The sequence below is a fragment of the Megalops cyprinoides genome, chromosome 17 (assembly GCF_013368585.1).
Source record: "Megalops cyprinoides isolate fMegCyp1 chromosome 17, fMegCyp1.pri, whole genome shotgun sequence".
Classification (NCBI taxonomy): Eukaryota; Metazoa; Chordata; class Actinopteri; order Elopiformes; family Megalopidae; genus Megalops; species Megalops cyprinoides.
Window position 1 is genome coordinate 5,380,838 of NC_050599.1, and position 20,805 is coordinate 5,401,642.

Here is a 20,805-nt window from a genome sequence, read left to right on the forward strand (position 1 = left end):
GAATGCCCCTCCCCCCGCCCCCAAAGAAATGGTTCACCGAACAGCTGGCTGTCTCAATATTCAGACCTTGTGTACCATGTAAAATGTGAACTCTGTAAGATGCTGTGGATAACAATGTCTGATAAGCAAATTCAATATGACCTTGAATGATATGACATTCCTCTTTGCAGTGCTGTTTGAAATGTAACTATCATTTACATTTTTGGTATTATGTAATAAATAAATGTTCTTATTTAATCAGAGGTATGAATTAATACAGTGGGCACTGTACACACACACACACACACACACACAAACATGAAGTACCTGGTCTCTGACAGACTGACAAGGAGCAGGGAGAAATAGGGTGACCATACGTCCTCTTTTTCCCGGATGTGTCCTCGTTTAGAGATGCATGTTTTAGGTCCCAAAACGAGGACATGTCCGGGAAAAAGAGGACGTATGTTCACCCTAAGGGAGAATCCAAGTGCTGACAAGAGATGACTCAGGACACAAGAGGTTTGATTTAAAGAAAATAAAATTTCCTTTAGTGGAGACTTGAGAGAAACAAGACAGGCTAAGTACAAGAGTTCTCAAACACTACGCATGGCAATTCAAGGTTGAGCAAATACATAAACAAAGGGCAGGGCATAAGTTACAGAAAACACAGGTGAAACCAATAACTAATCGAAATAGGTGAAAGACAAACTGAATGAGACAGAAAACACAGGAAGTTATGAGGCCATCTGGTGGCCAGCCTGGGAAGCAGCAGTCATATCCCTGACAGAGAGGGGCACACCTTAGTGGAAAAACTAAAAAATATTCCGTTGCTGCTTGCAAAGAGCCTATCAAGAGAAATTCCTGGAGAATATTAAAATAAATAAATCCTCAGGCAGGAGCATTGTGATCCTGTGAACCACCTTACATAAGGAATCATGCATGTACTTACCTACCATACATTTGTTAAAGAGGAGATAATGGCTAGGTAAAACACAAAAATATATGCAAAATTAAATCATGAAATAAAGATATCATGAAGTTATTAAAAATAATGTGGGGAGAGATTTTTCCATGCTTACCTCTCTTAACACTTTCTCACTTTTTCTGCTGTTGTTACAACTGGATTGCATCATTGAACTTTCCCAATTTCCCACTGGATTCTTAATCCTCAACCCAAAGGTTTGCAAAAAATTGGATAGGGCTTGATCAAAAACCAGCAGCACCAAAAATAATGGCAACGCCACAGTATAAATATGACTCTACACTTAGTACTAGAACATGAGGGAAGGCTGCAAGGCTTATTACACATTACAAACTTTTCATATGGTAATGCTTTTTTCCTGATTAACACATCACATATGCTGTGTCCCTGCAGCTTATTTCCTCAGTCGGGAAGAGGAAATACTCTATGTGTGTGTATATGTGTGTGTGTATATGTGTGTGTGTGTATGTGTGCGTGCATGTGCGTCCATGCGTGCGTGTGCCTGCATCTTGTGTGTGCGACTGTGTGTGTGTTTGTGCATGTGTGTGCACGTCCGTGCGTGCGTGTGCCTGCATCTATGTGTGCATCTGTTTGTGACTGTGTGTGTGTGTGTGCGCGTGTCAGACACCATGTGGCCTATTTTGATGAACCTCATAACAAAGGGGCTGTCTTTGCAAGGGGGGCTAGGAACATCAATTCCCCATGCATCACTATGACTGCATAAAAAGAGGCAGAGTATTTACACATTACAATTACAAAAATAATTCTGTAAAATGAAATGTTATTGCCCTAAAGTATCACTGCCTGCTGTTTGGCTGGGAGTGAATTTAATGTTGCCTGCATTCATGCTGTTGTCTTTGTGTGCCTTACTACAGTATATGCATACATCTCTCCTCCACAGGATGTCTTATTCTAGATGCTGGTGGGAACCCTGTTTAACAACCTTTACAGGTTTCCTCTGTCTTCTTTCCTTGACCTTCACAGTCCTGAATGGGAGTCTTTTTCAGCTGCCTTTTTTTTCTTTTTGAATGAAATTACAGATCTTCTCTTTCATGGAAAGCAAAATACCTCCAGATAGTCCAGTCTTTTTTTGTATAAGCTTGTAATTTCATTTGCACATCTAAAGTACATCCACACATGAGTAAACTATATCACATTAGTAATCCAGTATGTTATTTTCTCAATTGTGTTGAAATTGTCAAATGTCAAAATTGAATACAAAATCCATGCCACCACACAAAGGAAAAGTGAATTTAGTAGATTTGGAATGGTATTACTTGTGAAACACATGAGGAATTCACCTCTAAAGGTGATGTTGTCATCATATTGCATACAACAACAACATCACAGATGTCAAGAGTCCTGCGGTACAAGCCTTGTAGTAGGAGTTACATTTACTGGTTTCTTTAATTCTTAATTAAAATTCTTAATTTCTTTAAGTAGACATTACACTGCTTATGTGTCCTTTAAAAACACATTTATCAGCGAGGATTCAAAGTTACATATCCTACATGTTAAAATGAGTTTAAAACACTTCTGAAACCATGTATAAAATAGGGCATAAATTATTGGATTGATGAAAGAATTTAGATATAGCAAATTCAACACATGCGTAGCTGAAAGATACAAAGAAGGTGTTCTTATGTACATAGCAATGATCAGAGCTATGTAATAAGGTAGTAAACACAACAAAAACATGGACACTAGAATACCCAGTTTTTTTGCTGCTTTTCTTTCAGAATTCATTTTTTCTGAATCCTTTGAACGATGTTGTTCTTGAACACTCCTAATAGTCTTTGCATGCTTTTTAGCAATGGCGAAAACCTTCAAGTACATTATTATTATTATCAGGCACGGCACAAGGAATGCTATTGTAAAATCAGCAACAGCCCAGTTTTCACTGACTTGAACACCACACCTTCCAGCACATGCAGTATTTCCTGTCATGTCAGTGATGCTTCCGTTGAAATAAAGAAGAAGCATGATGTAGACAAATACAGACAACCATATCATGGATATTATCTTCAAGGTTATGCTCACTGTCATTTTGGTGGAGTAGAGAAAAGGGTTGCAGAGAGCAAAATATCGGTCCACAGCAATACAAGCAACATCATAAATTGACACACAAGTCAAGAAAAAGGTTAACACAATATGAATAGTGCAATATACTGCACCAAAGCACCAGTGTGACTCTATCAGCATAACAAAGTGGAAAGGCATCACAAGTGCTCCAACTAGAAGGTCAGCCAGAGCCAGAGAGAGGAGGAGGAGGTTGGTTGGTGTGTGGAGCTGCTTGAAGTGACAGATGGAGATGATCACCAGCAGGTTTCCACACACTGTCAGTAACACAACTGCAGCTGCAGCCGAATACATCAGCACATCCACTGCTGTCAGTGATGATCTCTCAAAACAGGAGAAGTTGGAGGACTGGGCACAGAACTCCTCTTCATTAGCTTCTGTGAGATTCATAAATCCAGAAACTGGCTCGACTTTCAAAGACTGAGAAAATAACCTGCAGCTGTAATGTGCAAAATATGAGACCAGACAAACACTATTTTCATGTGAAAAAGCTGCAAGATGTAATGTGACTTGTCTTGTACAGTCATCCTGATCTGTAGAATCCTGAATTGTAGAACCATATTTATACTATGGTATTACTATTTTATGGTGATGGTTGTTAATGAATACCCATCAGAATCAGAGTCATCTGCTGAGCTGGGCTTGCGTGATAAGCCATGGTACTATAGCAACAAACCAACACAGGCAGTACAAAGTGAGAGAGGGTGTCAGGAGAGGAAACGGTTAGAATCAGTGCAATCGCTGACACAAACTCAGTACAATACTTTAATGAAGAATGGATCCAAGTAGGATCTAGTAGCTGCCGTCACGATTAATCGAATAGCTATTTTTAGCGCAACAACAACTATGTGGTGTTTCTTCCCATATTTTTTCCCTTTAGTCATACCTGATGTGGGAGCACACCTCCCAAGGTCAGTGAAATGCTTCCGGGGCAGTGGCGGCGATTGAGCTGGAAACACTACCTTTAAATCTACTATTACTTTCAACCTGTTGCCCTTAATCCTCCTTGATTAACGATAAAACAAATCATTCACAGAATAATTGACACCGATGATGTAATTAGAATAAATGATGCTTGCGAAACACCACAGATTGTCTAAAATTTGTGTGCTATTGCGAAAGATACAGCATGAGATTGTTTAATTAACAAGGTTAGCAATTTGAATAATTAAGTGGCAAGTAATCCCAAAGTTTTCTCTTAAATATTTCACATTATAGCTTTCTTGTGTTACAAAATTCATAATACAAAACAGAGCTAAATTTAGTTAAATCGATTTAAATTACTGAGAATAAATTTTTAGGTTAAGTTGAGTGCAATGACCAATAACGTTTAGAACACAGACCTCACAAAAGCTGTGATGTGTCATGAGAGTTTAACGTAATTTAAAACAATAAACGCCATCCTTGTTAACTGCGTACATGCATGCACTCGCTCAGTGAGTGGAGTGCACTATCAGTGTGCTGAGAGGCCAGTGTCTGCATCTGAAAACAGCAGCTGGTTTTGTGCACACCTGAGAAGATGGGCAAGATGATGCTGTCCTACTGTGTCCTACACAGTAAGGCCATGAAACATGGCACTTGTTTGCCTCCAGATGAAGAGCAAGAAGGAGACCCTGTGCCTGAGCTCCTCTGGAGAACAGAGGTAGGATTCAGACTATTGTGATTCAGAACAGATTCAATTTCTTATGTTTGCTTCAAATTCTGCCACTAACCATGCCTGTGCAGTGAACACTTTTGAAATTAGTTATTTAAGAGTAGTGCAAAAATGGCAGATACTTTGTATGCATTGGCGATACACACAATTACACCAAATAACTGGACTTCAATGTCTTCATCACCAATATTCATTCATAACAGGTACAACGTACTTGAACTGCATGAAAAGGGTTCAGACTGGATCAGATTAAGTTAAAATTTTAACCAAATTTGAACATACATAATCCAAGTTTTCACAGTCCAGAGGAATTTCAGTAATACGGTGTTCCACAGATGGTTTAAGAAATTGCAAATTAAAATTTGGCATTAAGATTGGTAATGTTAAGATGTTTCATTCACTGCACCTTACAAATGACACAAGGTATTGAGCTTATTGCTCTCTGACTCTGTTATTGTTGGATTGCGTCACTGATTCCTAGATTTCCCAGTTGTGCTCTCTGGCAACCATCACAACATTTAATGCAACAGATGTTGCTCAAGTGTAATGGGAACTCATTAACTATCAACAGAGACAAGAATACTAACCCCACCATATAAAAATGACCCTCTGGTCAGCACTAAAAACTAGTAGGACTCTGCAAGACTAGCCATCGTTTCATTCGTTTAACCTTTTGATTGCACAGCAGAAGCGGACCCAGTTTCTTGATTCATGAATCTCACAGAAGATCATCAAGGAGAGTTTTGTGCCCAGTCCTCCTGCTCCTCCTTTTCAGAAAGAACATCACCAGCGATAGGTGACATACTCATATACATGTCTGCAACAGCACTTGTGTTACTGACAGTGTGTGGAAACCTGCTGGTGATCATCTCCATCTGCCACTTCAAGCAGCTCCACACACCAACCAACCTCCTCCTCCTCTCTCTGGCTGTGGCTGACCTTCAGGTTGGAGTACTTGTGATGCCATTCTATTTCTCCTCCTTGGTGGACTATCACTGGTACTTTGATGCAGTATATTGCACCATTTATATTGTGGCTTCCTTCCATCTGACTTGTGTGTCAGTTTATAGTATTGCCCTTATTGCCGTGGACCGATATTTTTCTCTGTGCAACCCTTTTCTCTATGCCACCAAAATCACAGTGAGTGGGACTTTGAAGACAATATCCAGTGTCTGGCTGTATTCTTTAACCTACAATGTGATTCTTCTTTATGTCAACGGGAATTTCTCTGACACCACAGAAAATGCAACATATGTTGGAGGGTGTGATGCTGTGATCAGTGAAGCATTCACTGTTGCTGATTGTACATTGATATTTCTTATTCCCTCTTCTACAATGATAATTCTATACTTGAGAATTTTTGCTATTGCTAAAAAGCATGCAAATACTATCAGGTGTGCCAGAGCACAACATCATTCAAAGGACAGGAGGAAAATGAATTATTCCATGGCATCTAATAGAAAAGCAGCAAAAATATTAGGGATTCTACTTTCTGTGTTCATCCTGTGTATTTCACCTTATTATATATGCCTCTTCTTATCAGTGCACCTGAAGACAATGATCCTGAATCATATGGCTCTTTATATGTTGATTCTGTTGTTTGCAAATTCTGCCATTAATCCTATCATTTATGCTCTCTTTTATCCTTGGTTTCAGAAATGTGTTAAACTCATCGTAACACTCAAGATATGTAGCCCAGAATCCTCACTGAAAAATGTCCTTTGAAAGGCATTTAAACCATTTTTATTGAAATAAAGAAAGTTAGCATCTTCAGTAATTTAACTGTTCAAATGTGGGCACAATATCACTTTCAGATTTGTAGTTTTTCACCATTCCTGGAATTTAATGTTTTCACTCAACATAAATATATCCTCTCCTTGTTTAGCACTGCCTTTTTTCATAGAGATTGGTTATAACTTCTTGCTGGATTTGTTAAATGCTTTATGTGTTCTGTGTAACATGTGCAATTATCATATCATTGTACAATGACCATGTACCTTTGTTGTCTTCCATTTACCAGCCCATTAAAGGTATAATGCATAATGTTTTTTCACACCTTGTGAATTCACTGTAGATATGAAGTAGTAGTTGAAAGAAAGCTAATCGCTTTAAAGAATGACAACGGTAAACTTGATTTATACAGTAATTTTTGTAATTGTTTAATAATATTAAATAAAATATTTGGAAAAAAATACAATAATAAATGCAAATAATTTCGAGAAAGTTCACATGAATTGTTTATTCTTTATTTTATTTTTTTTTTTTAGCGGGACAGTTAAAAACTTCATTCAAGCAAATTTTCCCATAATTTAGGGTGTCCGAACAAAACCTAGAACAGCCTTGAAAAGGTTGAGGGGCACAAAAAACACCCTTGATGAAAAAGGAAAAAGGCCAAAGGGACCATTATGGCAGACAGAGCATCAGTAACTCAGCAGATAGACGTAATACCTCAGAGCTAATCAATGAAAACTTTAAATCAGTACTAAAACCAACCGGTTGCCAATGTATGGAGGTTAATAGAGGATTAACATGGGCCTAACCCAGACATGATATCTGCATGGAGATTTTGCACTTCTGTTACTACTTAACACATTCAGACACGGAGCGCTTAAGTTCCTTTGTCAGAGATGTGCATTTGGGGCACAGTGTACCCAAAATGAGGGTGTGTTGCTCAGAATTAGGGTGTGTCTCATTATTTTCCAAAATGTATGTATTCTGACTTGATACTTATGTCTGTTTTCTCTCCACAACTTAAAGGTTGAATTGTGTGCCACAGCAGCGATCATATGTAACAACAACATTGAGGGTAGCTGGATAGGCAAAATGCAGTGAAACACATTCAGAGACTCATTTTCCATTTTGTAAATATTACATTTTGTCACATTTGATACAATTGTCAATAAAATTACGAACATTTACTCTCCTGAAATGTGGAGGAGGAAAATGGACTGCATCATTGAAAGACAATGCAAGTGAGGGTGCGCAACAAATGCTCCGTGCCCCTCAGTCTGAGGTAGCCCCTGTGCGCCTGTCAGGAGCTGCAGGGTGCCCCGGTGACCACTCCCACCACACCCCCTTACCACCTGTCAGGGTGCAAGCGTCCTCGTCACAGCCTGTCTAGTCCTGTTGCCTGCTGCTTCCCTGAGCTTCCACCAGCTGAGGTTCTTCCTGTTTGTGCCTTGCCTAATCTAGTTAATCAGTTCCACCTGTATGTAGTTAGTCTCCTCATTTGTTTGGTGCTCTTTATAAACCATGCCTTTTCCTTTGTTCTCTGCTCAGTGTTGAGCTGCCCTGGTTTTGTATTTTCCTGTGCACGAAGCTTGGTGTTTTCAAGTCTCCAATAAAGTTGCTTTGTGTCTTTACAGCCTATCTGTACTACTGTATTCCTGCTCATTCCTGCTCACTTGTTACACCACCAGCAGCTCACTAAGCATTTCACAGACACCAAGGTAAGTACAACTTTCACAATCTTTATTGAGGACTTCAATAAAGTCACTCACCCTCACCCCCCCCCACCCTCCCACCAGATGCATGTGCTACAGGTGAACTTCCCACTGCTTTATAATTTACATAGGATTGTGAGAACAGCACTGTCCTGGTAGAGTAATGGTAAGAAGCAGGGCTTGTAAATGAAAGGTTGCTGGTTTGGTTCTACACTAGGGCACTGCCGTTGCACCCTTGGGTAAGATACATAACCTAAACCGGTTAATATCCAGGTGTATAAATGAATAAAACTGTAACCTATGTAAGTCGCTCTGGATAACAAGAGCAGCTGCTAAATGACAATAATGTAATGTACATACAGCAATCTCATACAGTAAGGTGCAGCGCACCACAGTGCTTCATCTCCCTCACATAGAACTTTTTTCCATCTCATGCAGGCAGGGGAGTAGAGGAAGGGAGGAGTGACTTCGATCACAGCTTTAAACAAATTTTATTATCTTCCAAATTATAATTTCCCCTTAAAAAGTAGAAATGTCTGATGCTTAAGACGTTAAAAAAGACTATTTTCAGACATTATCAACGAGGGTTAGAGGGAGTCTGTTCTCAGAGGCTTTCCTTTCTAGTCTGAACAATAGATATGTATTCAAATATCCAATATGAACAGCTCTCCCAGTTGAGATGGAGATGAGGTGGTGGAAACATGAAATTTTTCAGCTCAGTGAGAATTTATGTTTTGAATGTCTCTGCTATAGCAAGCACTTAAAAATGAAAAGCACTCATGACATTTTTTGACACATGCATTTTTTATCATTGAAGTGCAGCACCCTCAGAAACACTGCAACTGTATAGCAATGAGGTGGCCAAAGAAATGTTTTCAGAACGTTTTAGGCGTTTTAAGCCGTTTTAAAAAACAACAAAAAACATTGGGTGTTTTGTAATCAATAATTTCTACATCATGTTATTAATAGTGCATTTAATTGCATTATTTATTTTATGTTTATTTTATATTATTATTTATGTATTATTTTTTATTATGATTTTACTGGCTACTCAAAGCAAATTCTACACAACGAAATGTACTGTTACTTATATATTTGGAATTGTTCATATTACTTTTCAGAACATTTGTTTCACAATTGGTACTACTGAATGTACCAATTCATCATGTATATTCCTTGGAAGTACAATGCATAATGCATGGGGGGGTTGGTTCTGAAAATATTTCAGGTAAAGTGCCTGGTTTACCAAGACAGGCACAAGCCACCACTGACTTTAGGTATCTCCTTAACATACACTACAGCATAAATATTTATCATTGTGTTAAGGAAAATAACATATCGAACCACATAGAGTGTAACAGCACATTACAAAGAGGCTAATGCCAAGAGTGAAGGGTACAGAAAAAGTGCCATTTTAGTCTCATTACAGCACTCAATCACAAGAAGTCCTGTCAAGAAAGCACAATTCTACAGAAGAAAAGATGCATTAAACTTATACACGGAACAGTGAAAAACACGACTAATGTTAAAAGTTATGCAAATCTTTTTTTTGTGCCATACATGTAATGATTCTGTATATATGTTTGAACCTAAAGGATTTATTTTAGTACAATATTAGCATTCTTTAAATGATATACCAACCTATGATGTCTCTGGAAGCACATTTATATGTGAAGACTCAGAGCTAAATATCCTTAGAGTTAGAATGACTTTAGCACTTTTCTGGAACCATGGATAAAGCAGAGCATAAAGGATAGGATTGATTGAAGAATTTAGAAGTGGGATGCAACCAAATATGTTCATCATGTCAATATACAAAGATGTGTTTTCAAAGGACAGGACAGTAGAAAGAAGGCCCAAGTAGCATGGAAGCAAAAACAGTATGAAGACAGACACAAGGATTCCTAGTCTTTTTGCAGCTTTCCTCTCAGATGCCATGGTATGATGCATTCCTTCAGAGGCTTTGGTATGTTGTTTGCTGACAGATGTAATGGTATTTGCATGTTTTTTAGCAATAGCAAAGATGTTCAAATACATAACAATAATTGAAGAACACGGGAGAACAAATACTACTACAAAATCCAAAGAACACATTGCACTGCATTGAAACATACACTCTCCTGGACATGTGATGTTATTTTCAGTGAACAGTCCATTAAAATTAAGAAAAATTATGTTGTAGAGGAATGACAAAAACCAAATAAAGAATGATACTATCAAACCTGATTTGACTGTTATTTTGGTGCTGTAGAGAAACGGGTCATACAGAGCAATGTATCGGTCCACAGCTATGAAAGCAACATTATAAATCGAGACACAAGTCAGGTTGAATAGAAATAGGTTAAAAATTGAGCAAAACATTGTCCCAAACACCCAGCATGATTCTATCAGCATAATAAAGTGGAAAGGCATCACAGTTATTCCAACTAGAAGGTCAGCCACAGCCAGAGAGAGGAGGAGGAGGTTGGTTGGTGTGTGGAGCTGCTTGAAGTGGCAGATGGAGATGATCACCAGCAGGTTTCCACACACTGTCAGGAACACAGCTGCAGCTGCAGACACATAAAACAGAACATCTACTGCTGTTGACTCATTTTCTAAACAGGAGGAAGATTGGACACAAAACTTCCTTTGATGATCTTCTGTTAGATTCATGAATCTTTAAATTGGTTCCACTTCCTCTGATTAAATGAGCTTCAGATCCAGTACTTAATGTAAGAAATACAAATCACGCAGTTATAACCTCCATATGTGGGGATGCCGGATGTTAACGTGGCTAGTGCTGCACTGTCTTCCAAATCTCATATTGGCAACTGAAGTCATATTTATACTATAGGGATATAATTATTTTTGATGTTTGGTGTCAATGGGATTACTACACATAATGACAGGCCTTGGGATTTGTGTGTGATGACTATGTAACAGCAGCTTGGAATGATCAGTGATGCAATACAATAATATACTCACTAATAATGACAAGGTCATAATTCTGTGTTTTTTTCTGTGTTTACATCACCTGAGGCCCAGCGGAATTGTCTTCCATTTGGAAAGAAATGAGAAGGGCATTGGCTAATGGAGTTTAAAAAATGAAACTAAATGCCCCCTGCCAGACTCACAAAATAGAAAAAAAAAAATACAAAGATTAGCTGTTTGCATGGCTTTTAACATCTAACATCCTGTCAAAATAATTCCATTTCCATGTGACTGGCAATACTTAATACAGCAATTAGTCTTAGTTGCTCAAATACTAAAAACACTGACAGCCAAAAACAGACATATATGTATAGACAGACCCACCCAGCAAAGACAGTGAGAAAGGTGGAGACAGGAAGAGCTGTGAAGACAGACAGCTGTAATGGATGTGAAAGAGACAGCAGTGGGCAGAAACCTCAGAATGATTACCAGTCTTTCCATATGCTGAAAGATTAATTCCCCTTGTCCATATTTCTAACCAATCAATGTAAAACAGCTGTTTGTTCTTCTATGTCACCAGGTATTTCTAAAGCACTATGGGGTTTTTCCTTATGGATTGTTAGTTCTTTTCTCCATGAGCTCACATTGTGTGAACCCGTGTACAGCTGTAGGCACTGTTGGTCAACAGTGATTATTTAATTGCTGGGGGATCCATTTATTCAACATCCATATAATCTGCAGTGTCAGCTGTATAACCATTTCACAAGAAACTCCATTAATTGCCCCATAGAGCTCCTTCTCCCTGAGGCTGCTGTTACCTCAGACACACATTACACATGTTACATCTGTACACACCAATAAAGTGGGCAGAAATGTAATAAACAGCTGGTCACAGGTGACAGTGCCTTGGATGTAGACTGTGACCACAACCACCAACCTCTGCGGCCTACAAACTTAACGGCCTACAAAGGTTTCAAACTGCACTGTTTCTGTGTAGCCTTTATTATGGTTAGGAAGATATCAATTTTGTTGACTGTGTTGTCTCACATGGAGGACATCTGTGAAAATGAGCACTAACTGTTACCACAAGGTGTAATGCTTAAGTATTTTTTGAAAATACCAGTTAGCGTTTGAAATGAGGCCATATCGAGGACAGTGATCTTCAATGATCTTTAAACACCTGAGCTGCTGAAGTTTTGCTTTTTGTATGTAAGTAGTAGTACGTATTTGTATGTAAGTAGGAAAGGGTCAAGAGGAAGAGAATTGTCAGTTTGGACTTCTGATATGAATAAATGCATAAGAATAATGATATGAACATGAACGATATGAATACATCTAAACATAAATTTGGTTGTTGTTACTGTGCATAATATCTAATCCTCCTAAATTTATATAACCTTTTTTTTACCGTGTTTTTCTCCAGTCTCCTGCAGTTGCACAGTCTCAATTCCCATATAATCACCGCTATCCCCCTGGCCATCCATTGTATGACGGCCTCATTAAATTCAACGAGGCACCCCTTCACTTCTAATTACATTAAATACATCCATTCCAGTCACTGAGATTAACAGACAACATCAGCTGCCCAATACGTCACATGTTTCAATAATGTGGGCGTCACCTCTTACTGAATATTTGTGGATATAAGCTGTCTGGCAACCATAGATCATAGACTTGCAGAGATATCACACATGCTTTAGATCATTCGAAATGACACCTTTGAAATTTATTTATGTAAAGGTACACAGAATGTTTTGCTGGAAAATATTTGTTCTGTAGTTTTACTGCATTGTACTGCTAAGAGAAGACATACACATCTCCAATACTAGAAGTCTGTCATATAAGTATGGTAAGTATTAAATTTGACATTAATTACAATACATGTGCTGAATGGATTGATTGTCCAAAGCTGTTGAATCTCAATTTCAGGTCTGAAAAATTAAAATATTTAATATTTTAATATTGAAACATTTGTGAACATATTAATGGAACATTTATTTATTTTAAATGTCCTTATATAAACATTTTTAAAGTATGAATCTTTTTTCCCCAGGCCCTGATGATGAGTTTCTCAAATGGCTCAAAGTACAACACTGTGTTTACTGAAATACACTTTTGCTATGAGTCTCTGAGTGGATCATGTGAAAAGTTAGTTCAACCCCTGATAATGCAGTTCCTCATGTTCTTGTTCATGGCCTCGACCATACTGGTAACAATGAGTGGGAACCTTCTGGTCATTACCTCCATAGCACACTTTAAGCAGCTGCACACATCCACAAACTATCTCATCCTCTCGCTGGCAGTGTGCGACTTCCTGCTGGGAGTGTTTGTGATGCCCTGCAGTGCAGTACGCTCTGTCCTGGGCTGTTGGTACCTGGGTGACTTTGTATGCCAGCTCCACACCAGCACTGATATCATGCTGAGCACCTCCTCAATCTTCCACCTGTCATTCATCTCCATTGACCGTTACTTTGCTGTGTGTAACCCACTGATGTACAGGTCCATCATCAACTCAGTCACTATCATCATTATGCTAACTACTAGCTGGGTGATCCCTGCCATATTTGCCTTTGGGATGATCTTCTCTGAGCTCAATGTAAGAGGCAGTGAGGAGTTCTTTGAAGAACATGTGAAGTGTATTGGAGGCTGCCCAGTGTTCTTCAGCCGAGCCTCAGCAGCGGTTGCCTCAACGTTATCCTTCTTCATTCCCGGCCTAATCATATTGTGCATTTACCTTAAAATCTACCTGGTCGCCAGAAGACAGGCTAGGGCCATTAAACAGCTGACAAAACAGCTTGACACGGACACAGCAAATGAGTCCAGCATATCTAGACGAGAAAGAAAAGGAGCAAAAACCCTTGCGATTGTGGTCGGAGTCTTCCTCACCTGCTGGACACCCTTTTTCCTGTGTAACATCATTGACCCCTTCATTGGCTACTCTATTCCTCCAGTGTTAATTGATGCTCTGGTTTGGTTTGGTTACTTAAATTCAGCTTGTAATCCTGTGGTTTATGCCTTCTTTTACAGTTGGTTCAGGAAAGCTTTGAAAATGATCATTTGTGATAATAGATCAAATAGGATTTCTTCTCAGATGCAGTTGTACCCCGAATGAGTACTTTGTTTGTTTGTATTGTTTATTTTCTCCCCAGACTCCACTGGTAAAAAGAATGGCAAAGCATGTATTTTTCATATTTTAGCCAGTTTTACACCGAAATAATTCAAGCTGAGCATCATTCCATTATGGGAATGAAACCAGCAACCTTCACGTTATAAGACCATTGTTCAACCACTACATTATGCTGTCATTCCTGTTTGTTTTGATGGTGTTGTTTGTGCATGGGAAATACATATTTAACTGTAAATATGTGAAATGACTACTTAAAAACATTTTTTACCGATAAGCTACATTTATATTTGTAATATACTGTAGATATTAGTGAGACAATGTTCTCAATCAGATTTTACACCAGAGCTTCTTAAACTGGGCCTAGACCTCTCCATGTGAGCTTTTAGTTCCAACTAACCTTTTCATCACTGAAAGTAACTGACAATGCATGAAAGTTGATCCTTGTCTTATACCTGTGAACACATTTATTTTTTTCAGTTTGTCTAAGCATTTACAGTCAGTGTCCACTGTATTTTCACTGCCACCAGGAAACCCTGTTCCCCAACTTTCCATTGCCCTCAATCAACCACAAAAATCATCTTATTGATAGAGTGTGTATATGCTTGTTAAACCTTTGAATATCTGTTGTAGTGGGTATCTGCATCTATGAACTAACCTCTGTATGACCTTCACGCCATTAGCTCTTAAGCATTGCAAGTAGTTTACTCCCCCCCCCCCCCCCCCCCCCCCACACACACACACATCTCACTAAGGAAAGGGAGCTCCAGGAGAGCAAGCTGTTACATCATTTAGCATGATTGTGTGCACTGACACCTTTGATTACCCAGACGCCTGTGAGAGTTAAACAGCCATTAAGGGCAATCCTTGCATGAAAGTGTTAACAGGGCCCCCTGGTTCTTGGACTGATGCACAGACTGGATCAACAAAACAGCACCTTTATGTGGGTGTCTGCAGGGAGGTCTCAGCAGAGTAACCAAAGTCGGCTTGTTAACAACAACAGGGGGAATTTTACTGGCAACAGAAGAGCCTGGCCCTTGTTTGTTTGACTTTAGGGGGAATCAGAAAGTGCATGAAAGCTGAACTCTTTGTAGAGATAAGCAGTCTGCTCCTTTAATGTTAGAATTATCTGTTATATCTGTTGGCAGAACGGAACTAACATTCAGATGATGCTAAGTCCCTCTCTGTCTTCAAGAAACATCTGAAGACAAAGCTGATCCATTCTCACCCGAGCACCTGAAACACTACCCCCGAAAGAAACTTCTCATGTGTCAAACTGTTTCCTACTAAACTATAAAATAAAATAATTTGAAGAAGAAATGTAATCTAATGGTTTAACACACTCGCTAGTTTTACCTGTTAGTTTGTACCTTGCCTGGCCAACCATTGAAACCTGGTCATGCAGTGCTTCTAATATTGTTAACTCCATATGTTTTTTCGCTTGTGTTGTATTCTACCTCACTTGTGAGTCGCTTTGGATAGAAGCACCTGCAAAATGAATAAATATAAATGTAATGTAATGTGTCCTCTGCAACATGGCCTCACTGACAGGGTTTTATAGAAAAGATAACAAAAAGAAAAATGTAATACACGTTCAAACATTGGCAGTAATAACATCAAAGGCATTGCTAATTTTTTTTTCATCTGAAAATAAATCAGTAGGGACCAATCTTATGTTGAATCAATGGGACAGTCATTTAGAATACATCAGACCTATTGCAAGGGTGATGCAACCACTCCGACAGCTTCACTAAACAATAGGTTTGCTAAAGGTTTGTGTTGTGTAACCATACAAAGAAATGAGACATACACATGTTTTCTGAGAAATCTGATAGTAAAAAAGGAGTAATACATGCTTAAAATTCCCACTTTACAGTTGAAGATAGGTGACATTGACCTTGCATTTTCAGAGAGAGTGCAGATACTCTACAAGTCAGATCAAGTCTTTTGTGTCCTTTCATTTCTCTGTTCCATTCAATGGTCAAAATGATCTTTTTGTAAGATTAGCCAAACCAATTTCTTCTGTGATATTTAACATCGTCCCTGCTGGCCCTTTTTGCTTAGCATGGATTCTAAAAGAAAACTGCCCCCTCACACCATTCACATGTAAAGAACTACCCACACATCTACTAACCCCTGTCATTTAAGGCCGTGTTTCCCAACCCTGCTCCTGGAGGCACACTGTCCTGCATATCTTCTATGTATCCTTCCTGCTTGACTAAATCAGGTGTGCTCAGCTAATCAAAAGTGCCACTGATGAGTTCAGTCAGGTAGGTAGAGCAGGGATAGATAGAAGATATGCAGGACGGTGTGCCTTCAGTAGCAGGGTCGGGAAACGCTGATTTAAGGAGTCCATTTGAAAAAGACATTCAAAATGTACAGAATGGGAATTGGTCAGTTTAGGCTATTCATGACACTGCATGTAGGTATGTGCAAACACAGTTGCAAGCCCAGAGCATGCATTCACAGAGCTATGTGGATGAAGTGTTCATGACACTGTTCTTTTTTAATTGTGCTGTATTGTTATGTCTCATTTTTGGGCTTAATTTCACACAACATATTCGTTGTGTGTGCACCGTATCTTATGCCCCTTTGTGCTGGATGTGCCGTGTGTGGGTGCGCCATCATTTGACCTCTGGACCCCAGCCTCAGCAATTGTTATCCTCACACCCACAGGAAATCCAGTGCATCTGTGTGTGAGTGTGAAACCTGGGCCATCTCCAGTGCAGTGGGGGGGTTGGACAGACAGGGGCTTCTTCAGATTGCTCCTGTTACTATGTACTGGATGCTTTAGCTATTGCTTAACAGCATTAAATGGGACACGATAGCAGCTACAACAAAAAACAGAGCACAAAATGCATCTGTCTTCTTGACATACCCATTGAATACATACAGAATCTTCCACTGCTTTATTGCACCTTTTCCCTTCTTGCACATTGTATTGTAAAGCTATAATATGTATGTATTTGTATAATATATATATTATGCACAGTTGTGTACAAATGCATACAAGTTTTGTATGTATTTTTAAGATTTCTTAATGTATACAATTCATACACGCTAAAATCATAATATACTCCTGTGTCCAGAATCACTCCATTCAAGATCTTCTAAAAGCAACCCCACATTTGATCAAAGAGAATTAAAATTTTGGAAATCCTCTGAATATCCACTGCATTTGGGGCAGTCTATTGACAGCATCTATGAGCTAGCATTTGTAACCCATTATCGACTTCTAATTACTGCAGACATCGCACCCATACCCCCAAACACATCATTACTATAATGATAATATTTCCACCGCTCACTTTCCCAACGGAAAGACAGGCAAAGGACAGCAAGGAGTTACATCACTTAGCATGATTGTACATGCTAACACCTTTGATTAACAGGGCGCCTGAGAGTTAAGACCTCATTAAACCTCTAACAGTCTGTGCAAACAGAGCCCCCCTGGCTGACAAAATGGCACCTTTCTTTGGGTGCCTGCAGGGTGTCTCCATAGATTAATCAGACTGATCCTGTTGACATAAACAGACAAAGTTGCGTTGGAAAACAGATGTGTTTGGCTGCCATAAATAGACAAGGCAAAAGAGGAATCACAAAGCAGACAAGACTGATGTTAATACTCTTACCGCTTGCAGCATATTTACTTGTAGTGAATATGTGAATATGTGTATACCCAAGAATGAAATCAGGGGCAGCATTAAAAAAAATGATAAAACACAGTAAAATGTAACATACACTGAGACATCAGCAGTAAAAAATAACGATGTCATTGCTGTTGGTGTTATCTGTGAATAAATCAGTGCATTCCTACCTTGAATCAAGAAGACACTCACAAAGAAGCCCACCAGCAGTCATGCCAAAGGCCGTAAACTTGGCATGTTTTTCATGCCACATGTCTTGTTTTAATGCATATTCACCCAGTCAGCCTTTTTCTCAACCGTGTTTATTATAATAGAGCACAGCACAAAAAAGGCACTTGCTAAAAAGACAATTCTAAATATTGCATGTTAATATAGTATAATAATATTGTACAATCATATCATTTTGTATAATAATGTCAATATAATAATTATCAATATTGTATAGTAATACAATAAGACAATACTGCCTGATAAGACAATATTGCCTCACCAAGGAAATGATCTTTGACAACAATATGTCTTGCTACTCCCAAATTTAGTTCAGAGGACCCTGTATGTTGGTATTTATGTATTATTTAATCTAAACAAGAATCAGCATCTCATGTAAAAAAGAGCCTCCAGAAAAGTTGGGTGCTTGTCTCTTTAACCTGGCCTAGACTGTGCACTGGAGAGATGACCTTTCAATGCACCTGCAGTGAGGAAGGAGCAGACACAGTGTGTGTAGGGCTCTCTCCCTTAGATCTCTCCCTGCTCCAACACAGCTGATTCAAATGATCAATTCGTTACGAACTCCAGAAGCTACTGAATAACAAACTGATCATATGAATCAGCTGTGTTGGAGCAGGGAGAGATCTAAAACATGCAGGACAAGTGGCCCTCCAGGAGAGGTTTGGACACCCCTGGTGTAGGGGTAAGGTCTCATCTAGCTCCACACCTTGCATCAGTGCCTGACTTCATAATGTTGGAGAATTGCCCTGCATTAAACCTACACAGCACAAAACTGCTCTAACTGAAGTTGGTATCAAAGGATTGCCTAGAAATGGAACAACTGACTAAATAAATAAATAAAAAGGCAAAAAAGTAAGACTGACTGGTTGCATAATTTACACTGTAAATCCATCCAGATAAATGTATAGATCTGTGGCTGAACAAGTTTCCATATAATGAACATTCATGACCAAAAACATGGATGTCAGAATTTGCATTTATGGTGTTGCATGTTTGTGCCCGTCTCCCAAGCATCACAGAGGTGCGTCACACTTAACGGTTTTTTTCTTTACATATTGCACTGTATGGCATATTGCATGGAGTAATCATATTGGTAGTTTGGATGCACGGGACTACAAAACTGTAATGTTTCAAAGTAATGTTTCAGTCTCACATATTATTTGATAACATTGCTTCCTAAAGACGTCATATTTGTCACTGATGGGGGGTGTTACCTTTCACTGAATATTTGGGGATATAAGTAGTCTGAAATGAAGCGCCAACCACAACTTCAGTGAAACTGCACCCATTGTGGATCCACTGAAATGAAGCCTTAGGCTTCACAGGGTGTCAGATTGAGTGACCAGAAAATATCTGCTTTATGATTTTACCACATTATATTAATAAAAGAAATCTACACATACAGCTTTTCATATCTGTTGGCTGAGCAGGTTTGTCAGGTAGGTTTTTGTATCTTAGCTTAATTGTCCAGTTCATTTAAGGATCCCATTTAAGGGCTTATTAAGGACTGAAATATGAAATTTTGTGTTTGCATTGGATGTCTAAAATTTCTTTGTATTTCTTTGTACTTCCACTCTAATGCAACTGCAATTGTGCTATGAACCAACGATGCATTTTTCCAGTAAATGTGAAGAAAAAATGATGAGCTTATATGTTTGATGTAGGCTCTGACTGGAAGTGTCTTCAGCGATGGAGGGCCTGAGGGTAAACTTCACGATGGAGCCTGCAGAGACTCATTACTGTTTCCCACACTTGGCAGGATCCTGCCTGCGAAGCAGAAGACTGACCCTTATCAGGGCGGCCATGTACATGTTCATGGTGGCCACCATTCTGATGACCATCTGCGGGAACCTCCTGGTCATCATCTCCATCTCTCACTTCAGGCAGCTGCAGTCTCCGACAAACCTCCTCGTCCTCTCGTTGGCGTGCGTCGACTGCCTCTTGGGCACCTTCGTCATGCCTTACAGTACGGTCAGGTCGGTGGAAAGCTGCTGGTATTACGGAGAGACTGTATGCAAGATACACTCCGGGTTTGACGTGACGATGTCCATCGCATCGATTTTACACCTGTGTCTAATTTCGGTCGACAGGTATTTGGCTATCTGTAAGCCACTGCTGTACAGAAGCAGAGTGACCATGGAGAAGGTGTCAGGTCTTATCGGCATCACCTGGCTGTTTTCTTTCGGGGTAATGCTGGCAAGGGTAAATCTAGTTGGCATTGAGGAGATGCTCATGATGCACTCCTGTGTAGGCACTTGTGTGCAAATTTTCAACAAAAAGTGGGGGGTGGTGGCTGCTTTTGTGGCTTTCTTCATCCCCGGAGCAGTGATGGCGTCCCTCTACATGAAGATTTTCCATGTTGCTAGGAGGCATGTCAGAGTGATCCACGGCAGCAAGGCGAGGCCAGGAGCTCTACACGATAAGAACAGTAACTCTGAACACAAAGAGAAAAAGGCAGCAAAGACCCTGGGCATTGTGATGGGGGTTTTTATGTTATGCTGGTTACCTTTCTTCATCATGCTTGTTACCAATCCTTTCCTCAATTTTTCCACCCCGTCGAACGTGGCTGATGCTCTTGTGTGGTTTGGATACTTTAATTCTACTTGTAACCCTCTCATTTATGGATTTTTCTACCCCTGGTTCCGAAAGGTGTTTAAAATGATTATATCAGGACGAATTTTTGACTCTGGTTCTTCGTTATTAAACGTTTATGCAGAGAACAATTAATAAAACAAGGCCTGTTAATTAATAGTTTCATA

General features: G+C 39.3%; 5 protein-coding genes across 5 annotated transcripts; 3 read left to right on the top strand and 2 right to left on the bottom strand.

Annotated features, from left to right (window-relative positions):
* Window positions 1-2,416: 2,416 nt before the first annotated feature.
* On the bottom strand, window positions 2,417-3,430 carry LOC118792529 (trace amine-associated receptor 13c-like). The gene has a single exon (XM_036550404.1). It carries the CDS (start codon window positions 3,428-3,430, stop codon window positions 2,417-2,419), a length of 1,014 nt encoding a protein of 337 aa, XP_036406297.1.
* A 2,077-nt stretch (window positions 3,431-5,507) lies between these two features.
* Window positions 5,508-6,419, top strand: LOC118792353 (trace amine-associated receptor 7e-like). The gene has a single exon (XM_036550184.1). It carries the CDS (start codon window positions 5,508-5,510, stop codon window positions 6,417-6,419), a length of 912 nt encoding a protein of 303 aa, XP_036406077.1.
* Window positions 6,420-9,778: 3,359 nt separating this feature from the next.
* LOC118792354 (trace amine-associated receptor 13c-like) lies at window positions 9,779-10,789 on the bottom strand. The gene has a single exon (XM_036550185.1). The coding sequence runs from the start codon at window positions 10,787-10,789 to the stop codon at window positions 9,779-9,781; it is 1,011 nt and encodes a 336-aa protein (XP_036406078.1).
* A 2,302-nt stretch (window positions 10,790-13,091) lies between these two features.
* Window positions 13,092-14,159, top strand: LOC118792355 (trace amine-associated receptor 1-like). Its single transcript, XM_036550187.1, has one exon. The coding sequence runs from the start codon at window positions 13,107-13,109 to the stop codon at window positions 14,157-14,159; it is 1,053 nt and encodes a 350-aa protein (XP_036406080.1). The 5' UTR covers window positions 13,092-13,106.
* Window positions 14,160-19,792: 5,633 nt separating this feature from the next.
* On the top strand, window positions 19,793-20,773 carry LOC118792356 (trace amine-associated receptor 4-like). Its single transcript, XM_036550188.1, has one exon. It carries the CDS (start codon window positions 19,850-19,852, stop codon window positions 20,771-20,773), a length of 924 nt encoding a protein of 307 aa, XP_036406081.1. The 5' UTR covers window positions 19,793-19,849.
* Window positions 20,774-20,805: the final 32 nt, after the last annotated feature.

Coding starts and splice junctions, on each gene's coding strand:
- LOC118792529 (XM_036550404.1), bottom strand. CDS start 3,430: ATGAATCTCACAGAAGCTAATGAAGAGGAGTTCTGTGCCCAGTCCTCC.
- LOC118792353 (XM_036550184.1), top strand. CDS start 5,508: ATGTCTGCAACAGCACTTGTGTTACTGACAGTGTGTGGAAACCTGCTG.
- LOC118792354 (XM_036550185.1), bottom strand. CDS start 10,789: ATGAATCTAACAGAAGATCATCAAAGGAAGTTTTGTGTCCAATCTTCC.
- LOC118792355 (XM_036550187.1), top strand. CDS start 13,107: ATGATGAGTTTCTCAAATGGCTCAAAGTACAACACTGTGTTTACTGAA.
- LOC118792356 (XM_036550188.1), top strand. CDS start 19,850: ATGTACATGTTCATGGTGGCCACCATTCTGATGACCATCTGCGGGAAC.